This window comes from Saccopteryx bilineata, chromosome 1 (assembly GCF_036850765.1).
Source record: "Saccopteryx bilineata isolate mSacBil1 chromosome 1, mSacBil1_pri_phased_curated, whole genome shotgun sequence".
In the NCBI taxonomy this organism is placed as follows: Eukaryota; Metazoa; Chordata; class Mammalia; order Chiroptera; family Emballonuridae; genus Saccopteryx; species Saccopteryx bilineata.
The window spans coordinates 276,622,478-276,646,983 of record NC_089490.1 but is presented as its reverse complement, the minus strand read 5'-3'; the positions used below and the strand labels follow the sequence as shown (position 1 = coordinate 276,646,983).

At 37.1% G+C, this 24,506-nt stretch overlaps 1 protein-coding gene across 2 annotated transcripts in view; it reads right to left on the bottom strand.

Moving 5' to 3' along the window:
• ADCY2 (adenylate cyclase 2) overlaps positions 1-24,506 on the bottom strand; it is a 420,264-nt gene that overhangs the window by 69,245 nt on the left and 326,513 nt on the right. For both annotated transcript variants that reach the window (XM_066243472.1, XM_066243482.1), the window contains exons 13-15: positions 19,983-20,052; positions 17,592-17,689; positions 4,946-5,030 (exon numbers count right to left, since the gene is read on the bottom strand). In XM_066243472.1, coding sequence (XP_066099569.1) covers positions 4,946-5,030; positions 17,592-17,689; positions 19,983-20,052 — 253 coding nt within the window. The remainder of the gene's footprint in view (positions 1-4,945; positions 5,031-17,591; positions 17,690-19,982; positions 20,053-24,506) is intronic.

The window sequence follows — 24,506 nt, the reverse complement described above, 5'->3', positions numbered from 1 at the left end:
GAATACAAATACAGTTCTATGTGAGGTTATCTTGACTTACCAATGTGATCTTTACTAACAGATGCTTAGCAGTCACCACAAGGCAACCTCAGTACCATGGGGGCCAGTGACCATGAACATGGACATTCCTGCCTAGTACTGGGTACTTGTCTGCTAGCAACTCTCTTCACACACAGACTGGCATCCTGGAACCTGTCTCCAATTAATTATAAGAATTCTCAGGCTTGATTCTATTTCTGGCTCCAACACCTACTTTCTTTCCACTACAGAGCAAGCTTATAGCACCTGCAAGTTTCTTCTCATTCATAGTAAAATGTGTGTTCCTTTCAAGGAAACTTGTGAGGACAAATGAGCCAGAGTATATAAAATACCCAGCAGAGTAAGCTGTCATTTTTAGTATAATATAATATTTGCTATTTGTAAACTGCAATGAGGTCGAATACAAAACTATTAATGGGGATCTTGCCCATCATAAGCAGTTTTATTGATTCTACAGGATCTTAACCAAAGGCAGGAAACATCTGCAGCTCTTACAGTTATCACACTCATGAGCCTGCTCCAGTCTCCATTTCCATCCTCAAGAGATCTGTTTACAACTCCTTCTGCATTATTTTTCATGGGAGATAACTTCTTCTAAAATGATTGGATGTGGAAACTCACTGAAGCACATAGCACCCCAGAGTCCTGGGTCCCTCAGCCATAAAATGTGGGGCTGGCCAATGTTATCTATGGGTTCCATGTCAGCTCTCGAGTTTATAATTCTGAAATGCTAAGCAGCCTCTGCTGTAGAAAGCTAAGTGCCTCACGAAGGCACTGATGCTGAGGTGCCTAATGAGATATGACAAGAGGACATTGGGATGTTGGGCCAGAATGCCCCCTGGCCTGGAGCTTGCCAGAATTCAAAGCAGAGATGTGGTGACTGTGAGTTGAATTTAGAGCTGCCGACATGGCAGAAGTTGAAGGTGTGTGAGGACAGCGATGGGGCATTTTGTGAGCAGTGGTGCCAGGAGGTTGCATTTGAGTGCAACCCAACATTCCTTCAAGCTAATTGATATTAAATATTTATTTTGTGTTTCAAGTGCCTGAAGTACTACAATGAACAAAACAAGGATGAAGCAACTCACTGGGGATCTTCTTGTCTAAAAACATAGAAACAAGAATACAAAATAGGAAGCCGACCAGCGGGCACTAGGAAGCTGGTGGCAGGAAAGATGGGCTCTACAGAGTTGCTTTAGAAAGGTTAAAAGATTATTTCCAACCAAGGAGTCAGATGAAATCATGTCAGAGCCAAGGAATGATGGCACCGTAAGAAGCAATTTTAAGGCAGCAAGATGGCGGCTGCTGACTCACCAGTGCTCACTTGTGCACACATTCATTTGCACACAGAACCTGTCGCAAAGCCAGAGTGTCTCGGGAAGGAAGGATTAACATGGGCTCTCAGGGTGCACCCTGCCTGAGAACGATGGCGTAGCTCAGACAAGAGAGGTGCAGCATGGAACCTGCAGAGGGGAGGGACGAACACAGAACCTCACAGAAATGCAGGAGTCCAGTGATGCTGACTCAGCGCATGCTTACTGAACCTATTTCTGCTGGGTTCACTGGGAAACAGGAAGCAAGTGTAGGAAACAATTCTTGTCAGAAGGAACCTATTATACCTAAGGGGAGAAAACAGTCACACTCATGAAAAGGCAGGGTCAAATTAGCCATTATATACTAATCAACTGCCACATTATGTGGGCCCATGGGGCTCAAAGAAAGAGCCATCACAAGGGACGGGGCAGGTGTAGAGCTAACCCACAAGGACAAGAGCTGAGACATGGGCAGCATGGGGGCAGGGCAGGGAGAGCAGTGCTGTGCTAGCCCCTAGGGAGGGTGTGGGGCAGGGCTGAGGGTTGGGAGGCAGCAGTCCGGGCTTCTTGTAGCAATGATAATAACAAATAAATGCCCTGACTTTTTTGTTTTTTTTTTTTTTTTTTTTTACTGCATCACTGAACAAATACCTGTGTGATTTTCTATCAACAGGAAAAAAATTGTGTTTCATTAGCACTCTGATCAAGATCCTTTTGATGTTTCCCCCTTTATCTCAAGCCCAGCCTTACGATGACCGATCACTTTTACTTACTTGTGTGGCAGGTTTTGTGCTACAGAGGGTAACAAAGGTAAAGCTCACGCAGAAAATATCAGTCAGGCTTACCTCTTCTCAGCCTCCTTTATATAAAAGTATTTTAATTCTTCATACAGAGAATTCAATATCAATATTAGTATCAATATTGCCTTTGGCATTTAAGCTTTCAGAAGGTTAACATATTTTACTAGAGGTTGAGTCTGCAAAGTTCTTTTTCATAAACTCAGTATTTAACCCATATTTGAATGCAAAGCATAATCAAACCTCATTTAATGGGTTTTAATGAGGTCAGGGAATAAGCATTTAGGATGCAGCAATACATTCTTTATGACCACTGTGAATTACTTGTGAAATATGTAGCTTTTGAGTGAATTTGGAGGGTAGAATAGAAAGCAGACTTAAAGCCTTCTTCGATTGGCTATGCATTAATATATTTGCTGTTGACAGTTAAACAAAATCTTTACAGAATTGTTTAAATAGTAAAAAAGGACCTCTTACTGGAATGAGAATTCCTTCTCCAATTTTACCAGGATTATATCTGGACCAAGGGTTCCAGACAGCCACTGGGGGGAGACTTATTCACAGATTTTAGGGATTAAAGTTTAGAAAGACAAAGCTGTCTTTAAGTCTAGTCTTCCTGACCATTTTGCCAAAATACAGGCTTCCTGTGAGGAGGAGGCAGGCACTCATTCATCTCCAGCCTTGAAATTGTTCTTTGAGACAGCAAAGTGTTAAAAAGAACTTCAGAGTGTCTGGTGTGTGGTTGTTGGGGTCTTAAAAAGCCTCTGGGAACAGGAGGAAGCAGGCCTGTGCATGTGAGATCCTGACTGCTTCCCTGTAGGAGGAATCAAGAGCATAATCCCCCCCCCCCCATTGCCCTGAGATCACAGTATACTGAGGCTGGTAGGGGACACATTCCATGAGAGTAAAGTGTTCCCACATAGGCTGAAACGTTACTGTGGACATTCATCTTCCAACCTGCAGCTCTGTGTTCCTTTCTACAGATACTTAGGGGAAAGAAAAAGTCCCCGTGAAACCCTGAATATACACTATGCTCCCATAACCCCACAACTGGTTTCCTTGAACCAGAAAATGAAAACTATGGCAACTTGGGTGCAATGCTATAAGCTGCTTTAAAATGAGGTTTGGATTTTCAACAAAACCACAAGTGATAGTTACTATTCTAAAAACCTGAGAAATGGGCTTCATAATCCTTCTGGAGGCCAGAATGACAGAGGGTGGAGCCCAACTGCTTTCCACCCAAGGAAAACCTGAACATGGGAAATCAGGTTTCTCTGTATACTAAGCATTTTAGAACTTGACAAGGATGCCCATGGGTCATTACTTACCCAGTCTTCTCTTTGCTACAACTTACAGTTATCTTCAAGGGATTTTTAAGAGATGCTGTGTGCATTCCAGGAAATTAGAAACCATAGGCCCACTTGTGGAATACTTTCCAATCTAATTTAAATCATCTGAACTATGATATAGCAAACAAACCCCACAACTGTTTGCAAAGGTACAAGGCGGGGGAGGCCGGCAGTGGAGGCAGAGACATGCTTTGGAATCTTAGCCACTATTGGGAAAAAAGATTTCAACACAAACTAGAATCCAAGGGACATGTGGGCTCCAGAACTACTGCTTTTCAGAGCCACAAGAGGTCATTCTGTCACTGTGCTGATGTTTCTGGCAGTAATATTACATCTTTTAAAAACCAGAATCATATTACAATGAAGAAACAGATGAAAAGGGTAAAACCATGCAGAATGAGGAAAGTACTGTCATAGAAGCCACAGTGCATCCTTATGGGTACAGCATAACCCCAAGGGGCCCTGCAAACTCTAGGTCTGACTCCTTGGTCTTGTCATCTATGTGGAAGGAGAGTCTATCTAGAAGGAGAAATCATGATTTCAAAATTATAAAAGATATAAAATTTCATAACCTCAGATAACACTTAAAATGTATTCATTAACAGACGTTTTAAAGATTATTCCTATTTATTTAATATAACAAACTACACTGCTCACAAAAATTAGGGGATATTTCAAAATGAGTATGAAGTGATAAAATATCTCCTAATTTTTGTGAGTAGTATATTTATAACATTAAAATTTTGGTTAACAAAAATCACAGAAGTGTCACCAGAAGATGCCTATGAACTCTGTCAAAACCTGGCTCAGAGTGGCCTGTCCTCCTTCAACTCATCTCCAGTGAGCAAAGTGAAATATCAGACCTCTTCTGCAACTTCTGTCCCCCTGCTGGCCTTCTTAGTTAGGATGCTCTTACTGTGTTAGGCTCAAGGATACCCATAGATTTACTTCTTATATCCAGAACTAGCATTTAAACCACAGGAGCATATAATGATTGGCTTAAATTAGAAACACTAAAAAATATGTATTTTTACATTTGCTATTTTCATGTTCCAAGATTTTATATCTGGAAAGTAGATAAAAAGATATATTTGGTTTGAATTTTAATTTCTCTCTACACTAAAAGCCTTTTAAGTCTATTTATAGTTGCAGTTATAAATACTCTGCAAATGAAGAGGAGATGATAATAAATGCTGACAGATACAAATAGACAACTACAATTTTATTATGTGACATCTAACGTCTCAAATAATCTTCAAATTAGTGTCTTGGTTGTGCGTGAGCTGCCTCAGTTTGTATTCTGGGCGGCAGACATGAAGGACACATGTTTCTTTACTGGGATATGCATTCCTTGAAATGATAAGTCAACACATTCCTTGTTTTAATTAAGAAGTCAGTTTCTATTCACTTAGCACAGTTTTCAAAGAAGCACCATATCTGAAGTACCTACCAACAGCTGTCCAGCAAAGCAGACGAAAAGGATAAAGGCCAGCAGGAGGAACGCAGCTCCGAAGGAGATCCCAAGGATGGACGTTCTACAGGAAACACAAGGAACAGGTGAGTGTGGCGAGAGTTTCTATTATTCTGAAAAGCCATCAGTATCATTTTCAGCTTAATAGGGCTTAATTAAAGGAGGACTGCAATCCTCACTGGTTTTCTGAGAAATGAAAATGGAGGTAAAACAAAACCAAAAGTATGTCCATAGAAAAGTGTGTTCACAGTTATGTCTGATCCATGTTATGACTTATTAAAATTTCCCTGTGTACAACAATTCCTTATTAAAGAAAAATTTCTTTTGAGGACTCACCTATGCACTTAGCACTTTCCAGCTTAGTGCCCTCTTCCCTGACATTGACATTTTGGCAGCTGCTGCCACCATTGCAGCCTCATCTGATGTCCCTGAAGACCTCATACCCCATTCTTAATCCTGTTCACTTAGAAAACACTGATTCTTCACTATTCCCACTACAATCGAACCAGATTCAACATAAATGCGTCTTAATGTTCCCTGACGTTTCCCTAAGGTGCCACAGGTCATGGCGTTTACACTTTTGTACAAGTCAATAAACACACAAGCTTTCTATGATCATGTGAAAAATGTGCCCACTAAGTTACAGGTTGTATTACCAACAGGTTACAAGTATTCATCATAATCGTATGCATTTCTAAGAGGTCCTTTAAATAATTAAAACCTTAAAACCTCTGAAGACTTCATTTAATCCAAGGATAGCAGGTTTTTAGGGGGTATCAAAAGAACCAAACCATAATGAATAATCAAAGAGGAAATTCATAGAAACAGACAACAGAATGATGATTACAAGAAGGAAAGGGGGTGGGGGAAGTAGCAGAAGATAAAGGGGGCATAGATGGTGATAGACAGAGACTTGACTTTGGGTGGTGAACACACAATACAATATACAGATGATGGAGTATAGAATTGTACACCTGAAACCTATATAATTTTACTAATTGATGTTATCCCAGTAAACTCAATTAAAAAAAAAAAGATGAAATTCAAATGGAACACCCAAGGAGAGGTCAGGTGTGCCTGAGACCACAATGAACCTTGTGCCGATGACACTGGCTAGAGATACTGAAGAGAGAGAGGACTCTGAGAAGAGTAGCAACATCCTGAATGTCTATAGACAGAATGGGAGATGCAGATGCAAATCAGCAACAAGCTAAAATTGCCATCACATGCAAAGCTGTGAGCCCTGTGAGGAAGGAAGCAAAGCAAGTAACCAGTGAACTGAGTAACCCTCAATGCATCATGAAGGGAAGATTCCCCACAGCCTACACTCTCAGATTCCTACTCTATTATGAGAGAGGATTTCACACCAGGCAAGATCTACAAAAACTTGACTTCAAACCAATACTTGGTCTGATTCAGTGATGTGCTTGGCACTGAGTTATCTCCTGGACATGATTCACAGTGCTTTCAAATACCTGGCTGGATAATGGCATTTGTTCTCATTTTATGAGTAATAGTAAGTTTCTGCTAGGAGGATATTTATACACCAAATACACCAAATGGTTGACTCACTTCTTGAGCCAGGCCCATGTTAGGCTGTAATGATACAAAGCTGAGTAGGATATCACTCATATTTTTGGCTGCTTAAAGTCTAGTAGAGGTAAGCACTGTATGTCTCTTTACCTTCTAGAATATCCCTCCTTAACATATCACTCCAGTCTTTAGACCCTGGCCAAGGGCCACAGAGGCCCTGGCTACTGCCTCGTCTCAGGCTCATCATCTCCCTAACACACACACCCAGAGCCTCCTGCTTAGACAGACAGTGTGGAGGCAGGGACTGTAAGGCAGTCCACACCTCAGAAATATGGAGGGCTCTCGTTAGCCCTGGGACTGAAGAGGGACACAGCAACTGATTTGCTGGACTTGTGTTTACCATTGTTCTCACAAAATAAGCTCCAGTGGGTTTTGTTTGACTCTATGTTCACCTGGTCCTTTTGAATATCAATGTAATGCCATAAAGTTAATAAAGTTAAATTCAGAAACATTATTTCTTTTCTTAGGTCTGAAACTGTTTAAATAACAAATGAGTAATCTCTTATTGAACTCCAAAAGCATCTGACTGAATGACTGTGATGATGTGATAATACAATGATACAAGCTAACATTCTTAGAGCATTTACTAGGTGCCAAGCACTGTTCTAAGGACTTTTATATGGACAGCTCATTCACTCACAAAAATCTCGGATAGTAGTTAATACTATCACCTCATTTTTCCAAAGAGAAACTAAAACCCAGAGCAGCTGTGAGACTAGCCTAAAGCTATATTTCTATTAACTGGTGTGGCTGACATTTATGTCCATGAAATTGTATTCCTGTCCTAGGGTTAGAAGTAGATGTGTCACATTTCTGCCATGTTTACTGGTTTCTTTTAAGTCACCTTTGATCATTTTCCTAGAGAATTCTCTATTTCATTTAGATTTTCAAATGTAAAATATTCTACATAATATTCACCCAAAAATGTTAAAATCTCCATATCTGAAATAATTTCTTCTTGTTCTTAATGCTATTTTTATCTTTTTTTCTTTAAATCAGACTTTTGAAACTTTGTATGTTTGTTGATTTTCTCAAATTTTTTGGTTTATTATTAAAGTCTATGCTTTCTAATATATTATTAGTTTTTGGTTTAACTTTAAAAATCCTTCCTTCTTCTTTATTTACACTTATATTGTTCTTTTTCTTGATTGTTTCTTATTGCCAATCTTTTGTATTTTCTAATAAATGTGGTTTGAGCACATAAATACTTCTATAATAACTGCTTTAGCCAAATCCCACCACTTTGATTTACAGCTGCTCATTGTCATTCTTTTCTAAAAGGCCTATTTCAATTTCCATTCCTTTTAATACAAGAGTAACTCAGAAGTCTAATTTATAAGTTCTACAAAGAGATTATTTTTGGCCTGTTCTTGTTATTTCTAATTTCAACAGATTTGATCAAAGATTGCAGTTATTATTTATACTTTGACAATTTGTTTTTCTTCTTGGCTGTGATAAATATGCTTCACTTCTATGACGGATTATGGTTTTCTGAAAATGATATTTATTTTCTTTTTTTTCCTGGAAACAAAATATGTTCTCTAAATACATCTATTCATAGGTCTAACAAGTTAGTCAAGTCTCTGATGGGCTGACTTACTGGCTCAATTTGATATGTCAATGTCAGCATGTATTAGGATTTCCAAATAGGATTTTAAAAATATATCTGAACATTTTAATCGTTTCTCTTTATTTACTTCAAAGAGATGCTGGAGTACACAAAGATTTTTTATTGTTAAACTTTCTTGGTGACTGTACCATAATAGGTGTTTTTTCATGCAGAATGTCTTTTATTTGAATTCTGTATTGTCAGAAATTTATATAACTGCAGCTTTCTTTTTCCTTTAAGCTGTTTTTCCAGAATAGCTATTTTCCATCTTTACTTCCAAACTTTCTTTTTAAATTTTCAGTTGATCTCTTACACAGAGGGTACAGGGTAGCTTTTGATTTGTAGCCTTAATCTTTGAGTTTCTTTCCAGGAATAGGGCATGGATATCCATTAAAAATTATAAAATCTGTTAATATTTGACTAGTTCCTTCCATCTTATTTTCTTACAATGTTTGGTAGAATTCACATAGAAATCACCTGGGTGTCAAGTTTTCTTTGTATCAAGATTTTTAAAAAATCAAATTTAATAAATTTATGCTCATTTTAATTTTTTATTCCATTATATGTCAGGTTTGATAGCTTATATTTTTAATGAATTTTTTTATTTCATCTAAATTATAAGTTTTCTTGGCCTTGAGTAATTTATAACACTTCATATTTATTCTGTTAGTATCTTGTAGGGTCTGTAGAGGATCCCCTCATATTCCTTAAATTGTTAGGGTTCTTTGCAACTATCTCCTTTTCTTTCTTGATCAGTTTTGCTAATAGTATAGGAATATTTAAACTTTTTCTAAAAGTCGACTTTTGGTTTTACTACTTTCTGTATTGATTGGCTTCTATTTTATTCTCTTATTTCTTTCTTCTTTAGTTCTTATTCCAATCTATCTTCTTGATTTGCTCTTCTTTTCCTGGCTTTCTAAGTTGGAAACTGAGACTTTTTATTTTAACCATCTCATTTTTTAATATAAGGATTAGAAAGCTACAAATTGCTCTCTAAGTGACTGCTCTAAGGTACATTCCCCATATTTTGGTATTATATTTTGATACACAAATAAACACTTTCTAATTTCTCTTTTGAGTTCTTATTTGACAAGATTATTCAAACGGGTATAATTTAACAATGAAAAAGACTAAAATAAATCTTAAAAAATGTGTTAATAAAGATTGAAAAGATAAAATTTTTTTCCAATTTGTTGAGATGCTTTTATGGCCTAATAAATGTGATAGCTTGGTCAATGTTCTAAGAATATATAATATGTATGCTGTGGCTACCTCTATGGAACATTATATGAGAGGAGCTAGCTGGGGAAATTAGACAGGGAACTGAAATAAAGGCATCAGACTGGAAAGAAATATACAGATCTATTTGTAGATGATATATGATCTTGTATTTACAACATGGTGTCACAATCTGAGATTCAGACCCAGAGTTGCTCAAAGTCTTGCTGACATGCTCAACTGGAGGTTGTCCAGTATTTTAGTCTATGTCACATGGGCCCTATTTATGGTTCAGGTGTATGTACCTCTCACCTCAGGAAACAAGAAAAACCATGAGGTAAAGTAAGGGTTGGTCAAAAGCTCTTAATTATAACCATTTATTCTGTCTGTTCTATCAAAAGCATGTTCAGGCCCATTAAGCGTACCATGATGTTTATGTAACATAACCAGTTTTAATTAATATTCTGGTTGCAAAGCTGTTTCTTTTTAACACACAAGCATAACTGATTTATGTACTTACTGAAAAGCAAAGCTGACTCCTCCCTGTCATGAGGCAAGAAAAAAATCACATTTTTTAGTGATGATTTTCAACAGCACTTTAATCAAGTGTATTGTTACAGTAAATGGAAAAGGCTGATTCAGGACCAGGTCCTCTCTCCTTTCTGTTTTATTCCAGTCACTTTCTTGCTTAAAGATGGTCTGACAGGGATAGGGAAGCACATTTGCTGAGACAAAACCAGCAGAGACACCACCAACCCACCCCCTTCCCAAATAAAACTTAACATTTCTATTAGGTATACACCATTTCAATGGGTAAATAACCAAGTCTCTCCCTGAAACCCTATTCAGTGTGATGACTGTCGGGGCCCTTTCCCACTGTGCCCCCACTTCTCTTCCACACAGGTAGTGACTCAGAGCCCCCATTAATGCTCTGTGCACATCCACTTCCTGGCATTTACCAAGGATGCTGAGAACTGAGCAAAGAAAACTTTTAAGCATAAGCATGAAATAAAGAAAAGAAATTCCTCCCTTTGTCTCTCTCTCTCTCTTGAAGTACTAGGTAGAAGAACTTCAAAATGAAAAAGATATTTGGTAAAAAGGAATAGAATCAAAAGGTGAAAAGGAAAAAGTCATTTAAATATTCTTTGCCACTACAGATTGCAGAAGCTTTTTCTGATACTAGGATTTAGTAGCTGTGAGGTGTTCTGGCCACCTGAGGGCCCTGTGATGTGGTAAAGGGCAAAGGAATTATATTATGAGCACACATAGGTCTTTGATGTCCAGAACTGAGTCCTTGATTTCACACCACTCTACAACCTTTTCCTACTACAGGATCCTTCCTCTCTGTAAAAGGTATTCCCGTTTTTCCCAGTTGTCCAGGACAACCCCCACTCTCCCCCCCAAAATAAACTCCACATAACTTAACTTTCTCTATTTATAACCCCATTAGCAAGAACTGTGTACATCATTTATAATATATCCAGCATTTGACCACTTTTTACCACCTTTACTACTACTCTGGTACAAACCATAGTCTTACCTGGTCTTCCTATTTCCACCCCACCCGCCTTTGGAGCAGCAAGAATAATACTTTGACATATAACCAGATAATATCTCCATCTGAGAGTCTTCCAGGGCTTCCCTCACACTCAGCACTAAACCCAAGTTCTTCCAGTAGCCTCTGAGGGCCGACATGACCTCCCCCTCACACTTCTCCTCTGATCCCACCTTCCAGCATGCTCTCCTGGATCACTCTCCTTCCGCCACCCTCTCTCCTTGCTGGTCCTTGAACACACTTGTGACTCCCATCATACAGAATATTCTTCTGCCAGATGACCACATTATTTTCATTTCAATTCATTCAGACTTCTGCTTCAGCGTTACATAATCAGTGTGACTTTCCCATATCACCCTCACTTAAAACACCACTTTCTATCACTCTGTAGTGTCCTGAAGTAGCTTCTGAGAGGTTTACCCAAGAGATGATAGTTATAAATGCTTTTCTCCTCTGCTTCTGGATCTGCTTCTATATTCCACTGCTTAGAATGTGAATATAGCCATCTTACAGAATGAAGATGAGGAGCAAAGTCTAGGGAAAGAAGAGTGTTGTGCTAGAGGGAGCCAAAGAATGTGAGGACAGAGTGTTATCCCTTGCCTCTGATCTTTGACTATGTGGAAGGAACTAATCTGCTAAATTAAATTCAAAGCACTAACTCTGAAGCATTTCTTTACTCTCAGATGACCTAAATCTAAAGTTGTATATTCTTCATGTCAATACAAGCTACGTGGTCAATACAAGAGGCTTTGCGTCTTTTCTTTTCCTTCTTTTCTTCCTTTTTCTTTTTCCTTAGATTCTAATCTACTGTATCAAGGTACACAGGGATTAACTTACTTTCATGGTATGCAATGTTTGGACCTACCAATTTGGTTGCTTACCAAAGTCAACTGTTTCCATAATAGTTATTCCCTGTCATCCCCCCCCCCCCATCATTTGTGTTAGGAAACCAAGTCAGCTTTCAGTAGACATAAATGATTCTACCATTAAACTTTCTCCTATTTTTTTTCTTTTTTGGAGATAAAAGCAAAATAAAAGTAACTCTTCTGAAATGAGTATTAAGGAAGGAATTCATGAGTGTTGAGTGTTATAAAGATAATAGAATGAATAGTATTAAAGAATCTAAGTAGAAATAAGAGTTCTAAGATATTTAAGATTATAATTTGATTATTATTTTTCTTAAGTAAAGTATTATTATTCTAATAAAACACACAATATTTAACTAAATTTTATTAGAAAAAAATTATCTTTATTTTAAGAAATGCCCATGTCTAGTATAACATAATCTTTCTACTTAGTTTGGCAGACAATATGAATAAAACTATTAAAAAATGCAAACATATATATGCTTAATCAGTTTTGGTCTTTGAAGGTAGCTCATATTTCTGATAAAGTTATAGTAACATGCCTACAGTAATGAGAGAACAACTCCAAAAAGAGGAGCCAACTAATAACTTAATTGCACCTATTAAAATTCTAGACTACTGCCAGATGTAAAAACTATGGGCCAAATAAAGATGAGGTAAGACCCTCTTTCAAGAAAATACTCTTTTTTTTACTGGTCCTCTCAAGGTCACAAATTCATCTATGACTAGTTATTTGTGCACTTATTCAATTTCTTACTCATTTAATCATTCCTCCCATTTTTTCAAAAATCATGACGATGCAGATAATAAAAAACCAAAACAAAACCATAATTCAACAAATTTTAATAAAACGAGAGTACATCAGCCAAAGTGAGAAGCACCATTATTCTAAGAAAAATGTTTCATAGAATATAACAAAATTATTACTTTTAAAGAGATGCATTCATAAGCTAGTACGAGAAAACACGAGATACACAGTGAGTACTGAAAAGCAAAATGTTGGTGCTAAATGGCTCAAGAGAAATCAGAGGCTGAGATAGACCATACCATAAGATTCAATGTTTACACAAGGTAAACCATACTCCAAAATATTTTATTACTGGGAAATTAGGATTGAGCCCTTGAATAAAATCAAGAGTCATAAAGAGCTGTCCCACCAGGACATAGAAATATAAAAACTCTGTCTACCCGCATGGTAATTTTTGAGGAAGTTGATTATCTGTCTAGGGCCATGAATATAAAAAGAGCAATCTCTAAAAACTGATATGCTCATTATGCTCCATGCTAAGGGATAAATAAAATTCATATGACCTATTTAGTGCAGACCTTAACCTAAGAATTTAACAAAACTGGTGAACCCCATAGGTACTAGCAGAGAAACACTGAAAACAGTATCAGACGGATGCCTTCACAATTCAGAACACATGAGATTACCACGGATCAAAACCCTTGGTGTTGATTAACTCACAGTTAAAATTATACATAACATACGATCATGAAAGAGTCAATAAACAGACTAAATGGTAGATCTCATGTATTTATAAAATATAAACAGAATGAAACAAGTTTTAATTTCATATAATATGTCTAAAATCTGCTAATAATGAAAAAGAAAAAATGAAATCTATAGGCAAAATATAGAATATAAAAAAATTCAGATTTTAAAAAGAACCAAATAAACTTCTTAGATTAAAAAAAAGTAATCATTGAAATTACAAACTCAATGTGGATGTGTAATTCACCAGAATGTAACACAAAGAGATAAATAAATGGAAACTTTGAGAAAAAACTAGAAGACCTGGAGCAAAGACAGAACAGCACTGTATACAACCAATAAGAGTTCCAGGAGGGAGATTAGAGTCAAGATAGGAGAAGCAAGATGTAAGGCAATGAAGGCAGAGAATTGTTAAGAACAGAACAAAGATATGAATCCTCAGATTGAAAATAAAATCACATATCACTTAGGTAAGTAAGAACAAATACATATCTAAAAACAATATGTGAAAATCTAGCAAAAAAAAGAAATAAAAAGAAATGCACCTAGAGAAGAAAGATAAGACAGATAGACTAACAAGGAATGTAAAAAGATTGACAGAAGACATTTCATAGCAACAGCAAAAGCTTAACTACAAAGTAATAATGTCATCATAATATTAAGAGAAAATAAGAACTAAATTAGCGCTTTATACACAGTTAAACTATTATTCAAGAACAATCGTGAAATAAAGGAGATTAAGTTATTTTAATACAAACAAAAAGTGAGAGATGTCGCTATTCACAGACTCTCAATAAGAAAATGAGTAATTATATATATCAATAAAAGATAATAATTTTTAAAAAAAGCATTAATGAGCAAAAAAATGGGTGAACAATATGGGTAAATCTAAATAAATATTGAATATAATTACCATCTGGAACTAAAATGCTAAGAGATAATTATATAAGAGACATAATGATTAACTTAATTTATTAAATTAAGACAAAATTTTAAGGACAATCATTAAAATATGTAAAATATATATTATATTATATTATATTATATTATATTATATTATATTATATTATATTACTGCTCACAAAAATTAGGGGATAGTTTATTGCTTCATACTCATTTTGAAATATCTCCTAATTTTTGTAAGCAGTATATATATATATATATATATATATATATATATATTTGTACTTTAATGATTGCCATATATATATTTCCTTTTAACTAGTAAAGGGAAATAAATTTTCATCAATCCTTTAGAAGTTAGAAAGGGAAGAGAACTCCTCTCCAAAGAAAAGTAAGGTAAATGAAATAAGAGGGGGTAAAGTGGAGCCATACATATCAATAAAATATCAAAATACAAATAAAATAAAGCATATTAATATAGAGAAAGAATCAGGTTGAATAAACAAAAAAGAAATAAAAATAGATGCTATTTATAGGATACCCAAACAATAATGGTCCCAAGAGCACAGAAACATAATCTGCAGTAAATATGACACTAGACAATATTTGTGAAACACATATGGGTTTTGTGTAAAACATGTTTACCATATTATGCTCTGTACTGTTCTCTGTTTGAAGTGTTTCATAGCAAGAATTTTTTAAAAAAAGAAAAAAAGTGAGGGTTTAAACATGAAACACAAATGAAGGAAAAAGATTAATATAATATAATATAATATAATATAATATAATATAATATAATATAATAATATAATATAATATAATATTAAGGTGGTACAAGAAGCACCATTCTCAACCTCTGAAGGAACTGGAGACTAAAGAAGTTAGCCCGACCTCAGGAGGAGGGTGGAGACCAATAGTCAGCCACACAGACAGTACATGATTGAGCCTCAATAAAATTTCTCGACACTAAAGGGTGGGTGAGCACCCCTAGCTGACAATACTTGGTGGGTGTTGCCACACACAGTGGCTGAGAGAAGGGAACCCCTTCCTGCTCCACTGGGAGAGAAGAGCCTGGAGCTCTCATGGGGACTCCTGCCAGACTCTGCCAACACAAAGAGAGAAATGCACTAGCATCGATTTCACAAGGTTCACGCTCTAAATCTCACATGTTACTCGAGAAAAACAACAATAACTGGTGATGACTGAGAAAATAAACTGCCATAAAAAATAACATATTTGTGGTTCCTCATAAATAAACAACACAACAAAAAAGAGACAAGAAAATAAAAGCAAAGACAGAGCAGACATCTCCTTGATACTCTTTTTAAAGGATAAGGTTGTTAAATGTTCTTGGTCCCTGAAAGTCTGTCTTCATTTTTTTTTTTTTGTATTTTTCTGAAGTTGGAAACGGGGAGGCAGTCAGACAGACTCCCGCATGCGCCCGACCGGGATCCACCCGACACGCCCACCAGGGGATGCTGGCCAACTCACTTTCCTTTCTCCCAACTGCTTTCAGTGGGTGATACACTATCTTAATTATAATGTAGAAAATATAAAACTACTCACCCAATAGAAAGATGTAGAAAAACGAATAAATTTATTTACTTAATACTAAGGGTTCATTTCTATTGGTAGTACTTGTATTGGCTATGAACTTTTTAATGCTCAGTCTATAAGCCTTGTGCATACTGGGACACTTGGTTTTCTCCTGCACCACGTGGCACAGGCTTGGCACTTAGAGGAAGCTTAATTTGTTAATTTATTTAAAAGTGAAAAATGGCCTGACCAGGCAGTGGATAGAGTGTCAATCTGGGATGCAGAGGACCTAGGTTCAAAACCCTGAGGTTGATGGCTTGAGCACAGGCTCATCTGCTTGAACACGGGCTCACTAGCTTGAGCATGGGGTCGCTGGCTTGAGCCTGAGATCGTAGACATGACCCCATGGTCACTAGCTTAAGGCCAAAGGTTGCTGGCTTGAGCCCAAGGTTGCTGGCTTGAGCAAGGGGTCACTGGCTCACCTGGAGTCCCCCCCCCCCCCATCAAGGCATATATGAGAAAGCAATCAATGAACAACTTATAGGCCGCAACAAAGTACTGATACTTCTTATCTTTCTCCCTTCCTTTCTGTCTGTTCTTATCTGTCCCTCTCTCTGTTTCTCTTGCAAAAAAAAGAAAAAAAATGTGGAAAACTGGTAAGTTGACATTGGCAAAATTCACTGAAATTTTAGAAGAGCTCAATTGACCCACACATTCTAATGCTAATTAAATTTATAGGGTAAAGGTAAATCTAGTGAGAATCCCTTCCTAAAAGGGGATTGAGAGCTTTGGATTGTACATACATAAATAATATTTTGACTTCTATATTTCTATAAAGACTGAATTGCCTCAGTGCCCAGAAGAATATCCTTGGAGAACGGGAGAAAGACAGACCATTTATTTCTGGTTTGTTCTGCATCTCATGAAACAAAATGTAACCTAGCCTTAGCAATTCAAGTTTCCCACAGATGTTGGCTGTTTCTCAAGTTAAATGCAAACACTCTAAATTACCATAGATTAAAAATGGTTGCTTTGGCCTTCAACAGAATAGATAATAATAAGGGGAAAGAAAATTTACCTTAAAAGTTATTTCTATATTCCCAATTATTAAAAAACATGACTCTTATTTATTTTTTTTGCTTTAGACTGCAGAATGAGAAAAAACTTGTTACATTGAAGAAAGTCAGTTGACTTACATTGCACTCATTAAGATGAGAGAGAAAGAAAATCCAGGAATCACAGAGTGACTGGAGTTTCACCAGTAGGTGGAACTAGGAGGAGTCCACCCCAACGTGTGCATGTGTGAAACCCAGCTCACCCACTTTTTCCCTGTCTGTACCAGGGCTGTTCTGGGAGAGGCGAGAGGGACAGTGAGCTGTAACAGCTGGAGATGCTGGCAGAGAGCAGACTTTGTGGAGAAGAATGTAAAATCAGAACAAACAGGTGGGTAACGCGCCCAGAGCAGGTTTTGTCCTTTCACTACACAATGATATTACTTGTATATTAGAAACAACGTCTAACAATTTTACCCTTTTTGGTAAAGTTCACTGGGCTACTTTTCTTAGCCTAGGCATTGGAATAAAACAGAAATCAAAGGCAGAGGTTGCATTTGTTTTTTTTTTTAAACCCTGTAATGAACATGTCCACTTCGGAAATCCAATACTTCTATGACTAAACATGACACACGGGGGCCACAACTTCACAGATCCTGAGTTCCACCCCTTCCACCACCACTGTGGCATGTTCCATACCCCTCTGCTTAGAAATTAACACCTCTCACCCTCAGTTTAACTGGGCCAGTGGGAAGGTATGCCACATGAGAATCCCAGTGCCTCACTACACGCACTTACTTTGGTAACACGAGAATCTGCACGATAAAGATGCAGAAGAATATGAGACAAGCGCAGGTCACATAATACTTGAATGCTGGCAGTGCCGTGGCTCGGTACTAAAGGGAGAAGAGGAAACTGTAAGTGGCAGTTCAGTAAGAGGAGGGCTGAAGCAGTCATCTAGCAGCCTAATTCTAACCAATTCATGCATCACAATTGTAAAATGCAGGCTGTGGCACAAATGAGCTAAGGACAATGGCTCTTCATCTCTGGCAATGACTGCTTGCCTCCTCCCTTCAAATAAGCTGTAACTTCCAAAGACCACGACTTTTGTAAGTCGAACTGTTCAAAAACCCATTTCAAGGTAATTGAATCACTTCCAGCAAGAAGAGGCAGCACTTGACCAGAAAGACAAGTTAGTGAATGACTGGACCAGTGAACCATCCGGGTGCCCTGGTTCCTTTGTGGGTCTGTTGCCCACAGTTATTTAGAGAAAGCAAATAATTATTCACACAATATTTTATTTTTAAATAGTACTGAGGAAAAGCAATTTCCTCATTTCATTGACTTGTTTCAGTCTTTTATTATTTATTGTAATATGCTACTCAGAGGTAGTGAATAGATTTACAAGATAGAGAAGACCATTGGGCTTTGCCTAGGTCCGCATTCATCTGTTCACTTGTCTGAGCCTGGCTGGTGGACATCTTTCCACTGTCCAGTGCAATCAGCAGTAGCCACACAGCTTTCTATCCCATCCAGGACCATAAGCTGACCAGTGTACCTGCCCACCTGGGACTGCCCTTGCCAGAGTTATGCAGGAAAAGATGGCCAATGTTGTAGCTGAGACTACACTGCTTCTATAATAAAGTGAAAGGAAATAAAGTTTCCTTAGCAATACTATTGAAACCTCCTGACAATATCGGCAGGCTGCCTTAGCTGTATCTGCACAGACTGTACCCAAGTTATGGGAAATTACAGTATGTATTGCTTAGGGTTCAGCCACTGGGGTTTTAGTGCGGATGCTGGATCTCTGGGTGGTGAGCTGCTGTTTCTCTTTCTCGATGCCTTGCTGCCTTGTATCACTCCTGCAGGGCTAAAGAGAAGGCTGGGAATAGGTGGACAAAAAGGAATTATTGTAAATTTCCATACTCTCTAACACTCACCTTAAGGTCGGCCTCTGCAAATATGTACACATGGTCAATGTCAGCAAAAGCTGTGTTTTTAAATGACAATCACCCTCCATTTGCTAGAATTTTTGTGTGTGTGAATTTAGTGACTTAATAGCCAAGATAATTTACATGTTGATGAAGGAGCTATATTAGCAAAATTTTAGAAATGTTATTCCTTTCTATGCATTCAATTATACCCTCATCTTTTACCTTCTTCTGGGCTTTGTGCAGAGATATGAGTTGTAATATTGATAAAAGAGATGGACTTCTATCAGGAAGGGAATACTTTACCATTTATACAATAAGTGACCATTAGTATATATTAAAGTTATTCTAGGATAAAATAGTCAAAATAATAGTAATAAATTATATTAAATACCAATTTGGTAAACCTCCTGTAGTCAATATGATGACATAGAAACAGATAATTGACCCTCTTGACCATTAATAATAAAGAAAGTTTTGGTATTACTACATAATCCAACCCTGATGAATTTTGGAAGAAATTTTGATATTGCATTTATTAATTTAATATCCATAAAACAGTGAACTGAATTTTAACAAAATTTTAATATAGTAGCTTTTGTTCTAACTAAGACTGTAATTATATGGTTGGATTATAAAAAATACCTCTAACTTGTTCCTCTTCTAGATCAACACAAAGCAAAAGGCAAATAAAATAAAGCTGACAGAGAACAGTTGTCCTTTCTATAGTAATTACTTAATTCATTTAAGCAAATCCATGTTAAACTTGACATGCAAAAATAAAATGTCTGCTTATTATATGTGCTACAAATAGTTCTTATATTATGAGTCATAATGCAAAGGTCTTTAGATGCAACAAACTTAAAAAGTTTGGGGTTTCTAATTCTCCCAAATGTGCTGAATGTAAATCTCATCCTCTTGTCAAAAAGTTAAAATAATTTGTGCAAAGTCACTGTAAATCTATCAGGAAGAATTTGTTTAGGTCATGTTCTTTTCTTTAACTCTAATCTCAGACATGTTCCAGACATCATTTACCACCAAGAGTACTGAGAATGATGACTAGCTAGAAGCTTGGTGGTAACAACTATGGCAAAACAATATGCACATGGAAGAATCATAGGAAAAGGTAGAACGAGTTCAGATATAGTTAAAGGCAGTTTGAATGTCACAAGTAGAAAACATGAGTATAGTTTCGTGAAGAAATTTGAAAATCTAAAATTTCAAAAAATAATTGATTTTAAAGAAAAACATAGCTTACCTCCTTTTCTAGTATTTTATTGTAAAAAAGCAATGAGATTCTCTGAATGTCTTCAGACTTGAGCCATTGCCTAGAAATAAAAAGGGCAGACATCATAAAACCAAACCTCTAACCATCTGGAACTACTTTTTTAAAATGACTTGCATTCTTCTTTCCTTATTGTAAATCTTCCAAAATTGAATATTTTAAAAAATATATGATGCCAAATAACTAGATGGAATCTGAAAATATAATATTCCTATTCATACACTGTCCTTCTTGAAAAATTTGATATTACAAACCAACTGTTGTACTAAATTGAAACTCAAGTTATCCCAATTAAAGAAGTAGGGATTTAAGTACATCAGAAAATGTGTTCTCTGATGTTTTACTGAAATTACATGGTGTCACATCCTGAAGGATTTGGTTCACAGAGAAGCACCATTTTTCTGAGCTTATAGCAAGTGACACATCATGGAATGTCAGACCTATTTAGAGTCCCTTCAAGGTCTGGATGAGGAGATTTTGCTTCTTTTACACACTGAAAATACTTTTATTGTCATGTTTTTTTCTTTCTAAATATTTTTTATTCAATTATAGTTGATGTACAATATTATATTAGTGTCAGATGTGCTACCCAGTGATTAGACATTTATATAACTTACAAAGTGATCCCCTGGGGGTTCTAGTACCCATTTGACACCATCCATAGTTATTAAAATATTATTGACTATGTTCCCTATGCTGTACTTTACATCCCCATGATTATTCTGTAACTATCAATTTGTACTTCTTCTTCCTTTTTTTTTAAAATTAAGTGAGAGGCAGGGAGGCTGGGAGGAAGAGAGACAGAGTCCCCCATGCCCCCAGACTGGAATCTACCTGGCAAGCTCACTACCGGGTGATACTCTGCCCATCTGTTGCCGCTGCTCTACTGCTTGGCAACTGAGCTATTTTGGCACCAGAGGCGAGATCATGGAGCCATCTTCACCACCTGGGGCCAACTTGCTCGAATCATTTGAGCCATGGCTGCAGGAGAAGAAGAGAGAGAGAGAAGGGGAGAGAAAGGGAGGTGGGAGGGTTGGAAAAGTAGATGGTCACTTCTCCTCTGTGCCCTGACCAGGAATCAAACCCGGGACTTTTACACACTGGGCCAACACTCTGCCCTGAGCCAACTGACCAGGGCCCAATTTGTACTTCTTAATCCTTTCACCTTTTTCACTCAGCACCCCCAACCTCCTCTCATCTGGAAACTGTCAAAATGTACTGTCTCTGTCTCTTTTTGTTCTGTTTGTTCATTTATTTTGTTTTTTTTTTAGACTTCACATATAAATAAAATCATTGTCATGTTTTCTTCTTCTTTCTATGAATTAAAAATAGTATTTGAACACAGTTTTCAAAAAATCGGTTGAAAATACTAATATAAAAAGGAAGTGGTTCAGATCACTAACATAGTATGTTAACAAACATACATGAATAAATACATATCTTTCAGGTGTTCAAAAACAAACAAAAATTATATGAAACTATATACTCTTACACACTGATTGACTCATAGAAATCTGTTTTAAGAAAGTAGTTGACATAGAGAAAGAATTTAAGGACAAAACCTTTCATTTGGATACTGCACATAATCAGAAGCTAAACAGTAATACCAGACATGACCAAGCTAGCTGGATGCACAATGCTGAATACAGTCACACATTTGGTAATAAAATTAACATACATTTTCTGAAATAAAGTAAGGGAAAAAATCTGTGCATCAGATAGAAAATATCTAGAAACAAATATCAACACTATATATGACCAAATAGTTTGAGCCATTAACTGATGAATTTATATTTTTACTTTCCTTAAATAATTTCATAATTAAAAATTATAACCAGAATCAAAATGTATATGCATGTATATATGTATATTTCTACAAGTATATATAACCTTATGCTTAACCTACCTCTATATAGGGAGAAAGTATATATATTAAGACATTAGAGCCTGACCAGACGGTGGCATAGTGGATAGAGCATTGGACTGGGACGCGGAGGACCCAGGTTCAAAATCACGAAGTAGCCAGTTTGAGTGTGGGCTCATCTGATTTGAGCAAGGCTCACCAGCTTGAGCCCAAGGTTGCTGGCTTGAGCAAGGGGTCACTCTGTCTGTTGTAGCCCCCCCCTCCCTTTGGTCAAGGCACATATGAGAAAGCAATCAATGAACAACTAAGGTGCTGCAACAAAGAACTGATGCTTCTCATCTCTCTCCCTTCCTGTCTGTCTCTATCTGGCTTTCTCTCCGTCTCTGTCCCACACACACAAAAAAGACATTAGAGATAAAATTCTATTTTACATAAAATTTCAAAAAAATGTTATATCTGTTCAAATAACAATTCACATGATTTTATTAATATAGTACTTTCCAATCCATTAATAATTTGTCTGTGGATTTGGATTCTTTGCTATCTATTTGGGAAGTAAAAGGTGAAGGCCTCTTAGGACCCAGAAGGAAAGGCCAGGGGAAGTGTTACACTTTACCCAGTAATCACCCACTTACGATTTCAGATTAGTGCCCCTACCTGTATACAATGTTTTATATTAGGATGAAGGACATTGTGCACCCGGCTAATAGACCAGTATGTCTGAGGAGTGACATCTCTGGGTCTTCCTGGATAGCCCTGTGCCTGGAACCCCTGGAGAGTTGGAAGGACTCTCACAACACACCGACCATGATGAGCGTGAATGTTCCACAGACTCACCCACAAAGAGTGCACTTTAAACTGAGGCACAAAATCAGCTATGTACTCTAGAATAATTACCATTAAAAGTGAGAACTATAGCCATATATATATATATATTTGTGTGTGTGTGTGTGTGTGTGTGTGTGTGTGTGTGTGACAGAGACAGAGTCAGAGAAAGGGAAAGATAGGGACAGACAGACAGGAAGGGAGAGAGATGAGAAACATCAGTTCTTTGTTGTGGCACCTTAGTTGTTCATTGATTGCTTTCTCATATGTGCCTTAATGGGGGGCTACAGCAGACTGAGTGACCCTTTGCTGGAGCCAGCGACCTTGGGCTCAAGCTGGTGAGCCTTGCTCAAACCAGATGAGCCCACACTCAAGCTGGCGACCTTGGGGTCTCGAACCTGGGTCCTCCACATCCCAGTCCGACGCTCTATCTACTGCCCCACTGCCTGGTCAGGCTATAGCAATACTTTTTGATTTAAGGATATAGTCTTTAGGTTCAGGGAGATAAACATTTTTGGTATTTCTTATTATTGCTCTAGCTGCAGAAATATGTAATTGTTCTGTTTTATGAGATAGCTGGAGGAAGCAAAGGTTGGTTAATATAAGAAAAAAGACAGAAAGTAAAATTTAACTATATTCATTTTCAGAACTGTGTACTTCTCAAACCATGAATCGTGTATGCAGGTAACTTATTAAACTTACTGTTTTCTTTAGTAAGAAAGAAAAATATAATTTAAATATGCTCCTGGATAATAGAAGCTTGGAAATAAAATGAGTGAAACTTATAATGTGAAATAAAACCAGCTCTTTATTAAGTTTCAGGGTCCCATATTTCCAGCCGAAGCTTTAGTTACCTAATTATCTGCGTTGCACAGGTAGACAGGAAGTGCTCAAGGTTTCCCTTGCCTTGTGTCCTTAGCACCTACCATTGAGTTTTGTAAACCGGGAACACTTAACGGATGCTTGGAGAAGTGACTTAATTCAAACCACATGTTGCCGTTAGAGCACATAAAGGGATTCTGGGTAGGTATTAACTCAATATGCCAGTACATCTGAATTGCAACTGTAGCTCAACCAAGATACTTTATTATGAATATATGCAATTATATACACATACACACACACCCCACAGGGACACATATATACACTCATGTATTTCCCTCATAAACCCTATAAATATTCTAAAGCCAATACTTAAAATGAACAATCTAGAAGAGGAACACATTGTGCAAAGACAGGTAACTTAATTTTGAAAACAAGGTTCTAAGTGAAAATTATTTACATTTTTAAGAGTCATCTTTTCCATGGAGGCTTGACTTTTTATTTGGACCTACTGGTATTTACACTACAATTTAATTCAACAAACATTTATTGAAATGCACATGTGCCTAATGTGGTTTCAAAGGTTGATGACTGTAATAATTTTCTCTAGGCCAGGGGTCGGGAACCCTTTTGGCTGAGAGAGCCATGAACGCCACATATTTTAAAATGAATTCCATGAGAGCCATACAACGACCTGTTTACGTTAGGCACTATCCAATAAAAATTTGGTGTTGTCACGGAGGACAGCTGTGATTGGCTCCAGCTACCCGCAGCCATGAACATGAGTGGTAGGAAATAAATGGATTGTAATACATGAGAATGTTTTATATTTTTAATGTTATTATTTTTTTAATTAAAGATTTGTCTGCAAGCCAGATGCAGCCATCAGAAGAGCTACATCTGGCTCATGAGCCATAGGTTCCCGACCCCTGCTCTAGGCCATGAATACTACTAGCTGGACTTTTCTACAATTTAGAACATAGGTA